This window comes from Myotis daubentonii, chromosome 9, assembly GCF_963259705.1.
Source record: "Myotis daubentonii chromosome 9, mMyoDau2.1, whole genome shotgun sequence".
Lineage (NCBI taxonomy): Eukaryota > Metazoa > Chordata > Mammalia > Chiroptera > Vespertilionidae > Myotis > Myotis daubentonii.
The window spans coordinates 17,906,602-17,924,156 of NC_081848.1; the positions used below are offsets into that span (position 1 = coordinate 17,906,602).

The 17,555-nt window shown below is 39.6% G+C and overlaps 1 protein-coding gene across 1 annotated transcript; it reads left to right on the top strand.

Annotated features, from left to right (window-relative positions):
• The first annotated feature begins 3,144 nt into the window (after positions 1–3,144).
• Positions 3,145–15,423, top strand: MMP27 (matrix metallopeptidase 27). Its single transcript, XM_059710964.1, has 10 exons — positions 3,145–3,246; positions 4,066–4,304; positions 5,406–5,554; positions 5,644–5,772; positions 10,233–10,394; positions 10,571–10,691; positions 11,950–12,080; positions 13,037–13,196; positions 13,985–14,088; positions 15,050–15,423. The coding sequence occupies exons 1-10, from the start codon at positions 3,145–3,147 to the stop codon at positions 15,289–15,291; spliced, it is 1,539 nt and encodes a 512-aa protein (XP_059566947.1). The 3' UTR covers positions 15,292–15,423.
• The last annotated feature ends 2,132 nt before the right edge of the window (positions 15,424–17,555 follow it).

Here is a 17,555-nt window from a genome sequence, read left to right on the forward strand (position 1 = left end):
TGCTATAAAACCCCAATTTCGTTTGAAGTAGCAATGTATCCAGCTAAAAGACTACAGTTTGTATCCTTGCTTTCAGCTAGATGTGGCCACATGTTAACTTCTTGCCAAAATGTGAAAGCAGGATATTGTATGGGCTTCTGGAAAGAGACTGGGAATTTACTTTTCCTGCCTTCCCCTTCCTGCTGCCTGTGAGGAAGACACATTCACTAAAGCTTGAGAAGCCATCTGGACCACGATGAGGTGTTACACTAAGAGTGTGGTGGGTGCAGCAAGATGTTGCCTACTTCCCTGATGATGTGGAGTTCTCAAAACACCCTGGATCACCAAATCTGAATGCCATCTATGAGAGAGAAAAATAATTTTTTTAAGTCATCTGCCATTTTGTTTTTCTATTATATTCAACCAAAACTCATTCTAACTAATGTGTCAAGTCTAGAACCCACCTACTTCCAGGCAGTGAAGGTCATTGATTGACAATCCTGCCCATGCACACAGAGCTTGCAGTCAGCTTTCTTGTTTCTCATTCTTTTTAAATTTTTATTTATTAATTTTGGAGAAAGAGAGGAAGGAAAGGGTAAAGAAAGTGAGAGGGAAAGAGAGAGAAACATCAATTTGTTGTTCCACTTATTTATGCATTCATTAATTGCTTCTTGTATGTGCCCTGACCGGAAATAGATCCCAAAACCTTGGCCTATCAGGATAGAGTCTAACCAACTGAGCTACCTGGCTAGGGCTTGCCTCCTATTTTTAAGCAGATTGCACAACACAAGGTCTCCAAACTTTAGGAGGGAAAAAAAGTTTCTAATGTGAAAAGCAGACACCAAAAAATTTTTTGGAATACAGATAATCCTGGGAGCAAAATAAAATGTCAAAATAAACTAAAAATATGCTTAATATTCCCTTAAAATACGGCCTATTTTACATCCAAATAGACTAACAAAATGCAAAAAAAAAAAAAAAGTAAAAAAATGATACTCAGAGAACTAGAAAGAGCTCTTGGAGATTAACAATATAGCTGAAGTGAGAAACTCAGTAAGTGAGCTGGAAAATAAAGTTAATGGAAAATAGAAATTAGAAACACAGAGACTCAATCCAGAGGTCCAACAAATATATATATATTCCTGGAAAAAAAAGATGAAAATGAATGGGAAGAAATTATCAAAGAAATAACAGGAAAGTTCCCTCCAATTGAAGTTTTCATAATGAAAGGACCCACTAGCTCCCCAGCAATGTTAATGCAAAAAGACCCACATTAGGACACATCATTATGAAATTTCAGAATATCTAGGTAAAGAGATTTCTAAAAGTTTTCAGAAGAAAAAAAGAAAAATATCAAGAATCAAAATAAAGACTACTCAACCACAACATTGAATTCTAGAAAACAATGGAACAGTACATTCAAAGTTCAAAGGGAAATTTATTTCAGCCTGAAATTCTCTATCCAGACACACTCTCAATCAAATGCAATCATGAAATAATAAAGATTCTAAACATTCATTTTCTCTATACCTTTCTTAGACCCTCCATCCCATCTACTATGGCTGTCAACACATGTATTTGCTCCAATAGGGCCATATTTCCCTCAGCTCATTGTTACTGCAGTACCTGCTTCCTACGGCCTCCCTCCACTCATACACCTTCTCCCTTCCTCTGAGCAATCCAAATCCTACGCATTTTTCAAGACCAACTGCAAGCCCCACCAGCTTAAACACTCTCGGTCCCTTCTCAAAGTTTCAGGAATCTTCACTGTACATTTGCTACTTGCCTCCATTTTGTCTGGCCTTGGTGTCTGTATAGGTCTGAATTCTCCACCAAGATTGTGACTTAAAGTGACAGGCAAATAGTAGGTGCTCAATAAACATTTGATGTTTTCCCTAGTTAATTTTATCAATTTATTCCTAATTCAACTGTCTTTTATGATATCATGTTACCCAAGATATTTTAGAGTTTAAGTCAAAATAATCCTATATAAGCTATACTAATAAAAGCCTAGGTGGCCCTTGCGCCTCACAACCTTGCGTGACGCCCTCACGTCATCACAAGATGGCCACCCCCACGTCACCTCAAGATGGTCAGTATAGGAGGGCAGTTGGGGGTGAACAGGCTGGCAGGGGAGGGGAGTTGGGGACAATTGGGCCTGCAGGGGAGGGCAGTTGGGGGTGATCAGGCCAGCAGGGGAGGGCAGTTGGGGGCAATTGGGCTGGCAGGGGAGCAGTTAGGCATCAATTAGGCCAGCAGGGGAGTGGTTAGGAGGCAATCAGGCTGGCAGGCAGGCAAGTGGTTAGGAGCCAGCAGTCCCAGATTGTGAGTTGGACATCCCCCAAGGGGTCCCAGATTGGAGAGGGTGCAGGCTGGGCTGAGGGACACCCCTCTCCAGTGCACACATTTTGTGCACCAGGCCTCTAGTAAAGAGTTAATATGCAAATGGTTGTCACACCTTTGTGCCCTCGCACCCTTGCAGCCTTGTGCTGGGACTGGGAAACCTGAGGCCAAGCTGGGGGACCTGAGGCTGCACCCCCTGCCCAGGCACCAGGGCCGGGGGACCTGAGGCTGCACCCCCCACCCTGCGGGACTTGACAGGGGTGGGGCTGGCTGGGTTTGGGTCTCGCACAATTTCAAGGCATGCGTGGGTGGGCGGGGACTTGACTCTGGGTCCCGCGGTGTGCCCCAGACTCTGACAGGAGGGAGATTTTCATATACATTTTACTAATTTTCTTTCATCTCTGACACTTCTTTTATAGAGAAAGGGCAAATAGCAATATTAAAATATTTCCTCTAATTAATACCCTTTTAATGTGCACGAATTTCATGCACCAGGCCACTAGTTATTTTATAAACTCTCAAGAATTTATGAACAGGAAAACCTCCAAGTTGGCAAGGACAAAAGTAACTTGGAGCTGGCTTCATATTATATTTAATTCAGTAATGAACAATGGCTTTGTTTACTAAACAACTGCAGATCTTGATTGCAAAATCACTTCAACCTAAGGGAAAAAAAAAAAGCCTGTCATGACACACTTCATGGCAAATGTCCTTTTTCTGTTATTAATTAAACGATGATACAAGCCAATCCATGCCACGTCTCACTATTATTTTCTAAATTCTGTGCAAACAGAACCAGGCTTCAACTGAAGAGACAGAGGAATGAAGAGCCTTCTGCTTCTATTTGTGCTCTTTACAGCATTTTCTTCTGCATTTCCTACAGAACAAAAGATGGAAGATGAAGAAAACATGCACCTGGCTCAGGTACTGGCTCAATAAATGTTATTAATGACTATCAATAAAAAATTTGTTTTATTGATTGTCCCGGGACTTAAAAAGACAGGAAATACCTACAAAAGAATCCTGAACTCTCTTGTGAGAAGGAGCTGCTTTTTATTTCCCTAGTTCCACGGACATCAAGGATCTATGTGTCGGGGTGGAGAGTGAGGGTGTGGGGTTGGGGAGACGCAGGGTTGCTACACCTTTGAGCAATGATAACAAGTGAAGAGCTGGTGAGCAGAGAAAGGGGACAGCCCTGCAGAAAATGGAGTTCCATATAAAAGTATTTTAAGACCAGCTAGGAGGCGCCAAATACAATTTGAATCCCCTTATCCTTCTATGTATGAAAAATACACTGTTTTGGAGATTCCCTCTAAAAATCAGTCCAGCTGGTTTGCCATATTTGGTTAAATCAATTAAATTTGCAAGATGAATAATCATCTATCTAGAATGTGTTTCAAGGAAACACTAAAATGAATGTCACAGTAAAAATGTGTAAGATATGTAATCATGTAACACATAGAAGAAGCTTGATTTTCTTCTGTGGGGGCTTGGAGTTTTATGGGTTGAGTGGTCTGGCCAATTCTGATGACACATGGCTCTACAGTTCTTGGAAATTGGAAAACAGGGTGACTATTTTCTTTCCTCTTTGTTTCCTTCTTGTTTCCCTTGCTCCTTCCTTGTCCTCATTGCTTATTTTCCTCCTCCTCCCCCACTGCCCAAAAGGATTTCAGACAATTTTGTTTTATCCCGAGATGGAAATTTGCTTTCCTGTAGTCTGCCTTTTTTTGTCTTTTCGGTCAGGCATATCTCAACCAGTTCTACTCTCTTGAAATAGAAGGGAGCCATCTTATTCAAAGCATGAACAGGAGTCTCATGGATGGCAAACTTCGGGAAATGCAAGCATTTTTTGGGCTGACAGTGACTGGAAAGCTGGACTCAAACACGCTGGAGATCATGAAGACACCCAGGTGTGGGGTTCCTGATGTGGGTCAGTATGGCTTCACTCTCCCTGGGTGGACAAAATACAACCTCACATACAGGTAATGCTTCTGTCAACTTATTTCCCTCCAGTCCCAAGGAACAGGAATATCATCTCCAAAGAACAAAAATAATAATAGTTTATTTTACTGCACACTTCCTATGTGCACAGCGCATTCTAGATTTCATTGATTTATCCTCCCAACAAACTGTGGTGTAAGCACCACTGTTTTTACCACCTTAAGTACAGGGAAAATGAGACCAAAGGTTATTTCCCATCGTCAAGGTTACCTAGCTCTTACCAGCACACTGGCTCTGGTAGGTGTGCCCTAAAATTCTCTAGCCTCTGCCACCTCCGTATAAGTTCAGGATCAGATGCACTGCCATTTGATTTAGATATTTGGAGGTACGGATGACGTGTGCTCAGGAGAAAATGGAGAGACCTTAGAGATGAGTGTGAAGTTGTCAAGTCTCAACTGGACCGCAGAGTGAAGTATGGAGTTTGCCTCCATGCACCTTAAAGACAGGGGCTGGCTTACTGGCAGGAAGAGGATGAAGTGCTCCTATGAGCTGAGATATAGTCAGTGGCCTTGACCATCGCTCTAGACCCCTCCTGGCTGGCCCTCAAGAATCTTTCTGATAGTTCTTCCTTCATCTTCTTGAGTCGTAGGGATTGAGATAAAAACAGGGTTCGCAAAATAGGTAATAATAAACAAAAGGAAAATCTTGTGCTGAGTAACTAAGTATTCATGACTCTCAACTGACACTCTTAACGTACAACACATGCATGAGACTGATTTCCACAAGCCAACTGGGAACATCTCGATGCTTTTTAGAACATTTATAACACAGTCATACACACAGCAAACGCGTCCATGGGACGAACGCTTTCCCATTTAGAGTGTGACCTTAGGGAAGTCATTTAACCTCTTTGAACCTTGTATGTTAAAGTGTTATAACACTACCTGATTAATAAGGCAGATGAGAGAGAACTGAAAGAGTACTTTGTTTAAATAGTAAAGTATAATACACGTGTAAGTATAGCAGCATACCCAAAGTCACTGCAGCATCTGATTCATAAGATAGAAATCATTTTCTTTTGTAGTATGCATGCATACATGCATGTATAACCACCAACTGACATCTTTATGTTAATTTTTAAGAATCGTGAACTACACTCCAGATATGGCACGAGCTGACGTGGATGAGGCTATCCAAAAAGGTTTAGAGGTGTGGAGCAAAGTCACTCCACTCACCTTCACCAAGATTTCCAAGGGGGTTGCGGATATAATGATTGCCTTTCGGAACCGAGGTAAGCTTTAATATCGCGAGGAAAACATGGCTCTTTCATCTCAAGGCTTTGAAGAGACTGACCTTTCCCCCCTTCGAATTTTTTCTCAGTCCATGGTCAGTGTCCTCGTTATTTTGATGGGCCCTTGGGACTCCTCGCCCATGCCTTTCCTCCTGGTGTAGGTCTGGGTGGAGACACTCACTTTGATGAGGCTGAAAATTGGACCAAGGATGGAGAAGGTAAGCCTAATTTTATTTATGAACAAAATTTTATTATTCTAGAGAATTCCTGAAGATAGTTTTGCAAGTAGTAGCTTTTTAACGGTCTGATTTTCTCACAAGTTTCCATATTTTCAGATCACTGATGAAAGCATTCAATATCTATTCAGACAATTGTGCTTGTACAGTCAGAGCCTCAGCCACACAACACCTCATAAAGTTGCTAATCTTATTATAATCATAACATTCTCCACTTACTCATATTCATTTATACACCCACAATGCCTGAGGGTTCGCTCTGTGCCTGGAATTATGCAAGGTGTTGTGGGAACCACAGGATTGTACCAGAAAAATTCCAGGCATTCGGAGGTTCATGATCTGGCGGTATATAAGTTCTAGGCATATATACCAGCATACAAGGCAGAACATGCTGTGGAAGTCATCTGTGGGTGAGGATTTTAAAAAGCCTCTACAGACGTGGTAATTTTTAGTCAGTGATTGAAGGATGGTGTGTGTGAACTCGTGGCTCGTAGAAGGTCTGTTTACAAGCATGAACTTCCTCTTCAAACTCTTACCCATCTGCTAACGAATTAGACGCTAATCTTTACATTTGATCCATTCCTTCAGAACAAGCGTTTGATTTTATTTCTCTTAAAGGGCCTCCCTGCCACTAAAATAAGGGATATTTTATTACTTTTTAAATAAAAAAACAAAACTTTACTACACGAAAAGCATGTGCATCAAACAAAGGAGCTCAGGAGACTTTCCCCACTCTTTCTTTTTTTTTAAGTCACTAACAGCAGTTACCTTGGAGCTGGTATCTGGTGTCTAGGATCCCAGGAAAGCAGAGGCTGTGGCTCTGCTGATGGGTGGTATACATGCCACAGTTCAGTTCTGACCAAGTAACTCCAGATAGTCTGTATGTCGGTTTTATACTTTCTGCAAAACTGAAAGCCAGTGACTCAGTATGGTTTATGGCCACCAACTGTAATGCAGTTATTCTACCAAGTGCTAGTGACCAAGCGGGGTAAAAAAGTCAGTGCATGGCTGGACTTCAGGCGCCAGGGAAAGTCTAGAGTCGGTTGCTTCCATTGCCACAAAGGTTAGCATCACAGACAAGTGGGTGACGGAAGTAGGGTTGAATGGGTCATGGTGGTTATGTATCTTCTGCTGAGACACTGCCCCAATATTTCTTTAGATTTGCCCTAAAGGCAGTGTGAGTGTGTTCAATAGGTAATATCCTAGTATTTGCCCAAATCAGCATGACTCCCAGGATTTACTTTCATATCTAGAGGCAGAGCTTAGTCAAAGATTTCACCATCCTTTCATCCCTATTAAGTCCAATATTTAGTGGTTATTACTATGACCCACAGTGCTATAAACCTTCTGCCAAGAGGGGTGGATGGGGTGGATTATTAAAATGTCCAAAGAGTTTTGGGCCCCACGTTGGCAAAACTTGCTTGAGCAAGTCAGGGAATAAATAGAGCCCTCCACCAAGTTCCGGGTGCAGAATCAAGCAACAGTACCCAAACAAATGGGTTGCTTCTTAACTACATTATTATATTCTTCAAGGTATAAATTGTAAGCCCCAATGAATCCAATTGTATGTCTTGTAGCTCACTGACATAAAAGGGAAAATATCTTCCCATTCTCTAATAAAAACAACAACAAAACCCTCATGCAAATGTAATCTCCAATTACATTGGGATTTTTAAATAAAAAAAATTGGCAATAATATATGCTATATGATTACCTGCTTGATTGAAACATGCAGGGTCTGTCTGTGGGAAAGGTGCTAAAGTCTTAGTATAATTTGCCTAAGAGCAATAGACAATAGTCATCTGCTAATCCCACTGCTTCTTGTAGGAAGAACAAGTTATTACATGATAATAGCAGAGGGGCAAACCTATAGCTCATAGAGAGATTTTCCCAAGAATCTCCTAAAGCCAGGCCTGTATGTGAACGTGTATGTGCTACACAGAGACGTGCACTGAACACCTGAACAGGCTCTTTAGATGCTACTGGTGCACAGTGTTGTGATGTGGAAAGAGCGATGGTCTGTGGTTTGGCAGCCCTTGGTCTCTTTTAGGGCTTCCTGTTGACTCACTACCGGAGGGATCCTGGGCATCTTGGTTAATTTTCTTGTGCTCTGTTTATTTATCTGTAAAATAAGGCTGATAATGCCATTCTTGCAGGAAGATGACACAAGTACCTGCAATCCAACACCCTGCAAAGCACTTGCCCATTGTGAACATTCAAAAGGTGTTTGACATTGATGATTATTAGTATTGATGGTAATGATGATTTATTTCCAGGCACAGGGAAAAAAATATTCACAAAGGTACCAATGTATAATGCAAATTTTATCTAGTCGCATCTCCAAGAAGACTGAGATGTTATCCTTTTCCTACCGTATCATACATCCTGTAACATTTTCAGCACATGATAGATGCTCTACAAATATTTGATAAAGGAAGTCATTCAACATCCTCTCTGGCCCAGGCTCTGTGATAGAAATGGAGTACGCAATAGTGGATAAGACACAGACCCTGACCTCCAGGGTTTACAATCTAGGGAGCACACACTATCAAATGGCAATTCAAATCAGTATGATCAACATTTGGATAAAGGAAACTATCTGCACTAATAAAAGACAAAAATGCTAATTGACCATACCTTTGCTACACCCATCGGCCAATCAGAAGAGTATGCAAATTGACCCAACAAAGATAGCCGTTAAATTTGCATACTGCAGGTGGGACGGGCAGTGCAAGACGCTGCCCACAGGATCTGGGCCTCTGATCTGTGACCCAGGGAGGTGGGGCAGGCAGCGCCAGATGCCGCCCGTGGGGTCTGGACCCCAGATTGGGACGGGGGAGGCAGGGCAGGCAGCGCCAGATGCTGCCCGCGGGATCCGGGCCTCTGATCCGTGACCCGGGGAGACTGTGAGAGGGCACAGGCCAAGCTGAGGGACCCCCCCAGAGTGCACAAATTTTTGTATACCGGGCCTCTAGTGGGAATATAATAGAAGCACATCAAAGAAATTCACCCAAATACAGATAAAGAAGTCAGGGGAGGAAGTGACATCCAGTCAGAGACCTGAAGGCCAAGCAGGAACTCTGAAGGCAAAGTGTAGTAAAGAGTGCTCTGGACAGAATAATCCAACCAACTGAAGTGTTAGAATTGCAGTGGAAGAGAAGGCTAACATGGTGAATAGGATTCAGTTTATAGAGGGTCATGAAAGCCAGGATAAAGGTTTGGACCTCATTTAGATGACCTGTGTTTTAATTATTTTTTTCAGTTGTTTGTCCCATTCCTTGTCCAGAAGCAAACCCTGTGATATCACCAGCCAGACAAGGGGCAGCAACAACATCAAGAGCAGAAAAGCATGAAATGCCATGTAATAATCCTTTTGCCATTTCATGTTCATTTTGTGCAAATATCATTGGACAAGGCTCCATCACGAAAGGCTCAGCCTTTTCCCTAGGATCCATAGGCTTAGTTCTAAGTCCAGGGGCAGACTCTAATATTTATAACCCTAAGGACTAGTGACAGAGAAGTAAAAAGGCAATTCCACCATGCATAGTAAGATTTCCGGTCTGGAGAAGTACAGAGTAATATGGTCTTATATAAGAGGTGTAGGTAACGATTCTATAAATACCTGCATAGCCAGCAACCATTGTTAAGCACTCACTATTGATAAGTTTTGCAGTCACCAGGAATAAAAGATGGTTAAGACATAGTCACTTGACTGAAAGATTCACAGCTTGGTGAAAGAAATAGACAATTGCTGACCCTTAATGCGCTCTGCCAGAATTAGGCGCTGAGTCTATGGAAGCTCAGAGAGGTACATTTAACTCAACCTGGGTAGGAGCTGAGGGGATAAGGGAAGTCTCATGAAGGAGATAGTTCTAGAGAAATAAGTAGGATAGCTAGATAACAAGGGGGTAAGAGAGGTAATATTCTGGGCAGAAGAAATGAGATATTAAGACATTGAGATTAGAAAGAACGTAGCATAGATGAGAACTGCAAATGATTGAACATGGCTAGCTCATGGAATATGAAAATAAAATATGAGCCTGGAGAAAATGCAGGGACTAGACCTTACTAGTGAAAGGCTATCTTTGAAGGTATTTGGACTTCACCCTACAGCCAATGGAGAACCTCTGAAGAATATGAGTAGAAGAAACAGCACATATAGCATAGCCTAGCAACAACCAAAGCTGGCAACTTCAACCTTTTTTAATACTATCCATTCCTCAGACACTTGATTTCTGCCATTTGCTTACTTTGGGTTGCATTTCTCCATGATATGACTAATACCACTGATTAATATTGAAATATTTCCCATATACATGATGATGCATATGTTACAAGAATTAACCGCTATAGGGCAAACCTTTAGTTACTTCCTAGTCTCAGGTGTAACCATTCTCCTGTTGAGTGACTCATGTACTCCTGTTTTCCCTGTTTTTGTTAAGGATTCAACTTATTTCTTGTGGCTGCTCATGAATTTGGCCACTCACTGGGGCTCTCTCACTCCAATGATCAAACAGCTTTGATGTTCCCAAATTATGTCTCCCTGGATCCTAGCAAATACCCACTTTCTCAAGACGACATCAATGGAATCCAATCCATCTACGGTGAGCAACACCATAAATCTGAGTATAATGTGAACTAAATAGGAAGGTTTCTAGAAGGAAGTTGAGAAAATCACTTCTTGAAATACTATCATGAAGAAAATATTCAGTTGGGTAAGATCCTCCTGTAGGTATTTCCACATGCCCTCTTAATTCTGGTATTTCTTTTCTCATCAAAGGGGGTCTACCTACAGCACCTGCTAAGCCAAAGAGACCCACTGTACCCCGTGCCTGCGACCCTGATTTGACTTTTGATGCTATCACCACTTTCCGCAGAGAAGTAATGTTCTTTAAAGGCAGGTAAACCCATTCCCTTAAATACCTTAACTTTCTACGAAGATTTTTCTATTCAAGAAATTTGGGGATAAAGAAGGAGTCGTGAGCATAGCAAGAATGTGTGCCTTTTACTTTTCATTTTATAATATCCCATACTGTTTGAATGTTTTTCTATGTGCATATATATCTTACTTGTTTGATAAATTGATTTTTAAGGTCTTTAAGCAAATTTTTAAATTTCTACTGAAAGTCAGCCTTCAATGATGTTTTAGCTAAAATAACACACCAATCTCGCGGCTTGTTGGAGATGACTTATAGCATTTCAGGATCCAATTGTTAAATTTTCAGGAATTTTGTAAACCAGTTCACATCCCTTTGGTAGCTTGAAACTGGCTATGGTTAGAGTATTTACATCCTGCAAATCAGAAAGTGATAAAAATTAAATATTTTTTCTACCTGGAGAGCCCAATGTTAAACTCATATCAGCAGGCCATTTCTTAATGTTACAACAACAAAGTGTTAACTGTAGTAGGAAATCTCTGTGTATAATTTATTGGGCATAAATTGCAGCATGATGTGCCAGTTATGTACACCAGGCCTATTTTGAGAAGAAAGTATAAGGACATACACCATCTATCAAGACATGGGACAAAAGGAAAGAATATTTGAAATCAGACTCTTTCCACCCATGACTATATAGTGCTGTAATGACATGCTCCTGAAGCAGAGGCGAGAGACCACTTGGCAGGGGAGGGTTGCCAGCATGGGAAGGGGAATAGAATATAAGGACTTTTAAAGTCTCATTCAGAGAATCAGAACTTTCCAGAAGGGAAAATCTGTGGAAATACTTTGCAATGCCCACAATAATGTTCCTTTGTTCTAGCAAACACCGGCACCAAAAAGTTCTCAGAGTGCTTGGTGTTGGCTTAGAATGTTGAATATTTCAGTTTTGGCAAAAATGAGGCCAGTGAGCACTCCAATTTGAGTAGTAGATGAATTAAACTCCCCAAAACATTGAGTACTATTTATTAGGATTCCATGGATAGTTTGCTACTCTACGTACCCAAGAGAATGGGCACGAAGGCATGCCCTGACCTTGGTAGTCCAAAGAGTAGAATTGAACTCACAGCCACCTAACTTCACTTAGGGAAATTGTACTGAAGCTCTCAATTATTTGAGGAAAATACCAACCAATTAGATAAAAGCCAAGCCTCAGTTTAAAATATTCTCATGGACACAGACATACATAGGCTGTATAGAAAGTGTTTTTTGTTTAACACAGGTACCTATGGAGGATCTATTGTGATATCACCGATGTTGAATTTGAATTAATCTCATCAATTTGGCCATCTCTGCCAGCTGATATTCAAGCTGCATATGAGAACCCTAAAGATAAGATTCTGGTTTTTAAAGGTAACTTTTCCCATCATCATTCCCTTTCCCCTATGAATGCCTGTACTTAGGTTTCCGTCATAAAGAATAACTATACAGCCCTAACGGGTTTGGCTCAGTGGATAGAGCGTTGGCCTGCGGACTCAAGGATGCCAGGTTCAATTCTGGTCAGGGGCATTTACCTTGGTTGCGGGCACTTCCCCAGTGGGAGATGTGCAGGAGGCAGCTGATTGATGTTTCTCTCTCATCGATGTTTCTAACTCTCTATCCCTCTCCCTTCCTCTCTGTAAAAAATCAATAAAATATATTTTTTTTAAAAAAAAAAAAAGAATAACTATCCAGGGATTCTCCATGGCTAGGAACATAAACACTACCTAGTTGCACAGGAGATTTTAAAAAATGGTATAAACAGTCTTTTTTTTCTGCCAAATAAAAGTAATCTTTGTCTTTCCTATATTCCCTTTTTACTAAGATTGCCAAATTTGGCAAATAAATCACAGGATGCTTTAAATTTCAGATAAAAACAAATAATTTTAGTATAAGTATGTATTACAATATTTTGGATATACTTATATCAAAAAATAGTCATTGTTTGTTTGATATATTTAGCTGGTATTTTATATTTAATCAACAACCTTACTTTTTCTAAGAACTTGTTCAGATTACTTGTTAATGAGAACCTTTGAGTGCTGAAATTTAGGAGAATGTCCAAAAACACTTGATTGTTTTTTCAGAATTAGAAAAGCAACCAATACAGTGAAACCAATTGACATGGGTAGGCACACTCTTAACTATAGGTATATGTTATTTGTGTAATATTAATGATACAAGTAGCTAAAGAAAGTGGTAAGATTAAATGGAGACGTAAGATCACTAAATCTCTAAGCATTAAAACTTAATTTTTTTCAAACATCTTAAGACATCTATTTCTCATTCTAGAAAATAGATCATAAGAGAATCACTTTCTCTCTTTCTAGATGACAGTTTCTGGATGATTAGAGGATATGCTGTTTTACCAGATTATCCCAAATCCATCTATACACTTGGCTTTCCAAGATATGTAAAGAAAATTGATGCAGCTTTCTGTGACCACAGCACAAGAAAAACCTACTTCTTTGTGGGCATTTGGTGCTGGAGGTAAGTTTATTCTGTAGAAAAAAAATTTCACATAGCATCACTTTAGCACAGGCAAAAATAAAACTAACCTATACTCTTCTTAACGTGAATTATGTTGAAGGCAATTTCAGGTGGATAACATTTATCCAAAAAAAAAATGTGAGTCTAAAGATCTTTCTCCCACTTAAAAAAATAAAGATAATATAAAATAATAAAGCTGGTGATGTCAACCAACTTGCTGGTGGCACAAAAATATTTAATCAAATCTATGAGAGCCCCAAGCTGAACCCTTAACTTTAACATTTCCTGGGAATAGCATCAGTCTGACAAGTGGTGTGGCTTTTTCCCCCTCATCAATTTTTGTTTCCAAGACACCGTAAACAATTCAACCAAACATATTATTTGCCTTATTTTGTTGTTGTTAGTCCTCACCCAAGGATATTTTTTTCCATTGAGTTTTAGAGAGAGTGGAAGGGAGAAAGGGAGGGAGGGAGAAAGAGTGAGAAACATCAATGTGAGAGAGACACATCAATTGGTTGCCACCCACACATGCCCCAACTGGGGCCAGAAATCAAACCTGCAGCCCAGGTACATGCACTTAACCAGGAATCGAACCCTCAACTGACGCTGTAACCACTTAGCAACCACAGCCAGGGCCTTTGCCATAGTTTTGAATATTGATCCAATTAGCTTTCCTCTACGAGGCCTCTTTTTCTCCACATCCCTGCTTGATTTCAAGTTGGGCAGTAGATGAATTAAGCTCCTCAAAACAAAGAATCCAAAAAAACTTTTCATATCCATGTATCCAGGTATGATGAAGTGACCCAAACCATGGACCGAGGGTACCCACGGAGGGTGGTAAAATCCTTCCCAGGAATTGGTCTCCGGGTGGATGCTGCTTTCCAACATAAAGGTAAGCATCAGGGCCTAATCTCTTAGGACAATTGGAAGGCTTTATTGACTGTAAAAGAAGACAGAAAAGACTTCAACATTTCAATTTTAACATAATTTTACTACTCTCGAGCACATGTGGTAATAAACTTTAACCCTGTGGGCACCATCACAAACTGAATCAGTAAATCCTGAATTATATTCTCTGCTGTACCATTTCAAATCTATGTGAATAGTACCAAAATTAGTTTTATTTATCGTTGAGCCAAGATAGATACCCCCTAGCAGACACTCCCTGAAGAGTTTTAAGAATAAAAAATAACTAAGCACATAAACTGAACAGTGATTCTCGGACTATACTGTACATAGTTTAATATTCACAGCTCAGGTGTGTGAAACTACAAATTCTCCAGAGTTTTGAGGCCGTGGTACTGTGGCAGATACCCAGGAATTTACAGTCTTTAAAGAACCTCAGGCAATTTAATGTACCAGTCCAGCTGCTAGTGTTTCCAAGACAATGACCCAGACCATGGAGTAAACAGGAGTCCAAAAATGTTTTCGAGTGACACAATCTTTATTCCAGCGACATCCAACACAGAATCACAACACCTAAAATAGATCAAGTAAAACAACTCTACGAAAATGAGGAAATGGGACCGAAGTCCATACCCACAGGGGCCTTCTTCTCCCCCTCACACTCTTTAGACACATACTTTGCAAACCTCGGCATAAACCAAAAGTCTGGCTAGAAAGGTAGTAACTCCCTTGAAATGCATGTTTCACACCTTAACTTCTTCCTCAGGGAAATAAAAATAATAATATTTCTCATGTGATACTAAGAAAGTAAAATGTATCTATATAATTACACAAGTCTGTTTTCTCTGCATGATGTTCAATTATTTTATTTTGCATTCATAAAATTAAGAAGTATGGAACCATTGTCTAGTTTTGCAAGATAACTAATCATGATTCTCTCTCTCTAGGATTCTTATATTTCTTCCGTAGATCAAAGCAATTTGAATATGATCCTAAGGCAAAGAACATTACCCGAGTGCTGAAACCCAATACTTGGTTTCGATGTAAAGAACCACTAAACTCATCATCTGATTTTAATGCCAGCGAGGAAAAAGTACATTCAGGAGGAGTGGAGATATTTTATCAGAAGAATTTAAACTTGCTTATTTTCAGTATTGCTCATGTGCTGAAAGAAATCTACAGTTATTAAAAAAAAAATCATAGACCTAAAATAAATCTCAAGAGCCCTTTTAATCTGAATTTTGCTTCAAAGTAAAATAAAACTATTCTTTAACATCAAGTTGCCAGTCCTAGTTCTAAATATCTATTGGATAAAGATGCAACAGCCATTTTGTGATTCTTTTTACAGAAAGTTATTATGTATAAACAAAATTTTCTCTGTGCTTTAAGCCCATTTTATACTTTGTGGACTTGGAGAAATAAACCATGTGTCTTACAATAACTAAATACTGGAGACATTTATTAAACAAATCTTTAGTATTCTGTTTTGTCTGGACCTTTGGAGCTGAAGAGGCCTACTAAACTTCATCCCTTGTCCCTATCCACATTCTGAACCCACTGAGAAATACCGTACATTTGGGAGAGCAAAATACCACCTTTATTAGTTATGAAGCTTATATTGGAGAATGGGTCTGTGGTCAAACAAATTCTTAACATCTAATTCTAGAATGAGGCATACTTACCCACAAGTCGTAGGAAGAACTTGGAAGCACTAGGCCTCCCTAAGAATGTGAGGTCCCTCTAGGCTGTGTGGAGCCCAAGGAGAACGAAACAAGGATGGAGCTCATGGGCCCAGTTTCTACTCCGAAATTCGCCAAATAAACTATTCCACCTCTCAAAGCAAGGAGAGCCTAGAGAGATGCAGAATCATTACACTAGAGGTGAGCCCCCAGCAATTAAGAAACTAACAGGAGTAGGAAAGTAGTGTTCCCTCCAACCCCCCGAAGCATAGACCAATGCATTGAACCATTCCTTCGAGAATTTGAATTCAAGATTTTTGCACACTTTTTTAATATAAAAAAATGTAGAGCATTTCTTCCTGTGTTTGAGGTATACTAGTATGGGTCACCTAAACCTAAACCTATATGTGGGAAGTTCCTGCCCTCTTTGTTACACACCAGGTATTTGTTGAGTTTCTAAATTCTTATGGTTAGGTTTTACCTTTAAACTCTTAAAGCTAAATGCTTAGCAAAGCTCTTCGTACATTTTCTGACCCAGAAGATGGGAGGTTGTCACTTGAACCTGATTCTGATAAGGTAATAGACTAAGCAGGTGTCAATGGATAAAAAAAAATCTCAGAATTCCTACAGCCTTTTCCCCAACTCACAAATTTTCCCTTGAGTTCAGTGTTCCTAAATCCCTAAAAGAAAAGGGCAAAGAAAAGAGTTACTACATATTTGAAACAAAAAGTAAATGTTAGGAACTACAGCTTAAAGCCTAGCAGGCAGTAAATAGTAGGCTAGTCTTTGCAAAAAAAAATAGTGCTAGAATAATCAAATATTCATACACATAAAAAGAACCTCAACCTTCCTTTACACTGTTCACAAAAAAATTAACTAAAAATGGCCCACATACCTCTGAATAGAAAAATAAAAAATATAAAACTTCTAGAAAAAATATTTTTTAAAGAATTTGTGACCCTTGGATTAAGCAAAGATTTTTAGATACAACAAACAAAGCCATGAGACATAAAAGGAAATATTAACAAATTAAACTTCATCAACACTTAAAACACTTGCTCTTAAGAAATATGTTAAAAGAATAAAATAAGCCACACACTTAATGAAAATATTTATCAACCCTGTAACCCAATGACCTCACTCCTAAATATTTATCTAAGAGAAATGAAAACATGCTCACATAAGTTGTTGTCATACACATTCATGATAGCATTATTTATGATAGATAAAGCCTGGAAACAACCCAAATATCTATCAGTTGGTAAATGGATAAACAAACTGTGGTACATCCAAGTAGTGAAAAACTACTCAATAATGAAAAGCAAGAAATGATTGATACATGCAACCATATTAATAAATCTCAAAAGCATTATGGTAAATAAAAGAAGCCTGAAATAAAAGACAATATATCAGATTATTGCATTTACATGAAAAATTAGAAAAGGCAAAACTATAATAATAGAAAGCAGATCACTAGTTGCCAGGGGCCAGAGGTGAAGGAAGGGATTGACTATAAAGGGACATGAGTGAGCCCTAGCCAGTTTGGCTCAGGGGATAGAGCGTCAGCCTGTGGACTAAAGAGTCCCAGGTTCGATTCCAGTCATATGCCCAGGTTGTGGGCTCCATCCCCAGTAGCGGGTGTGCAGGAGGCAGCTGAGCAATGATTCTCTCTCATCATTGATGTTTCTATCTCTCCCTCTCCCTTCATGTCTGAAATCAATTTAAAAAAAGGAAAATGAGTGATTAAAATATTCTATATCATGATTATGATGGT

Coding starts and splice junctions, on each gene's coding strand:
- MMP27 (XM_059710964.1), top strand. CDS start 3,145: ATGAAGAGCCTTCTGCTTCTATTTGTGCTCTTTACAGCATTTTCTTCT. Junction 13,197..13,984: donor GTGGGCATTTGGTGCTGGAG/GTAAGTTTATTC, acceptor CCATGTATCCAG/GTATGATGAAGTGACCCAAA. Junction 14,089..15,049: donor TGCTGCTTTCCAACATAAAG/GTAAGCATCAGG, acceptor CTCTCTCTCTAG/GATTCTTATATTTCTTCCGT.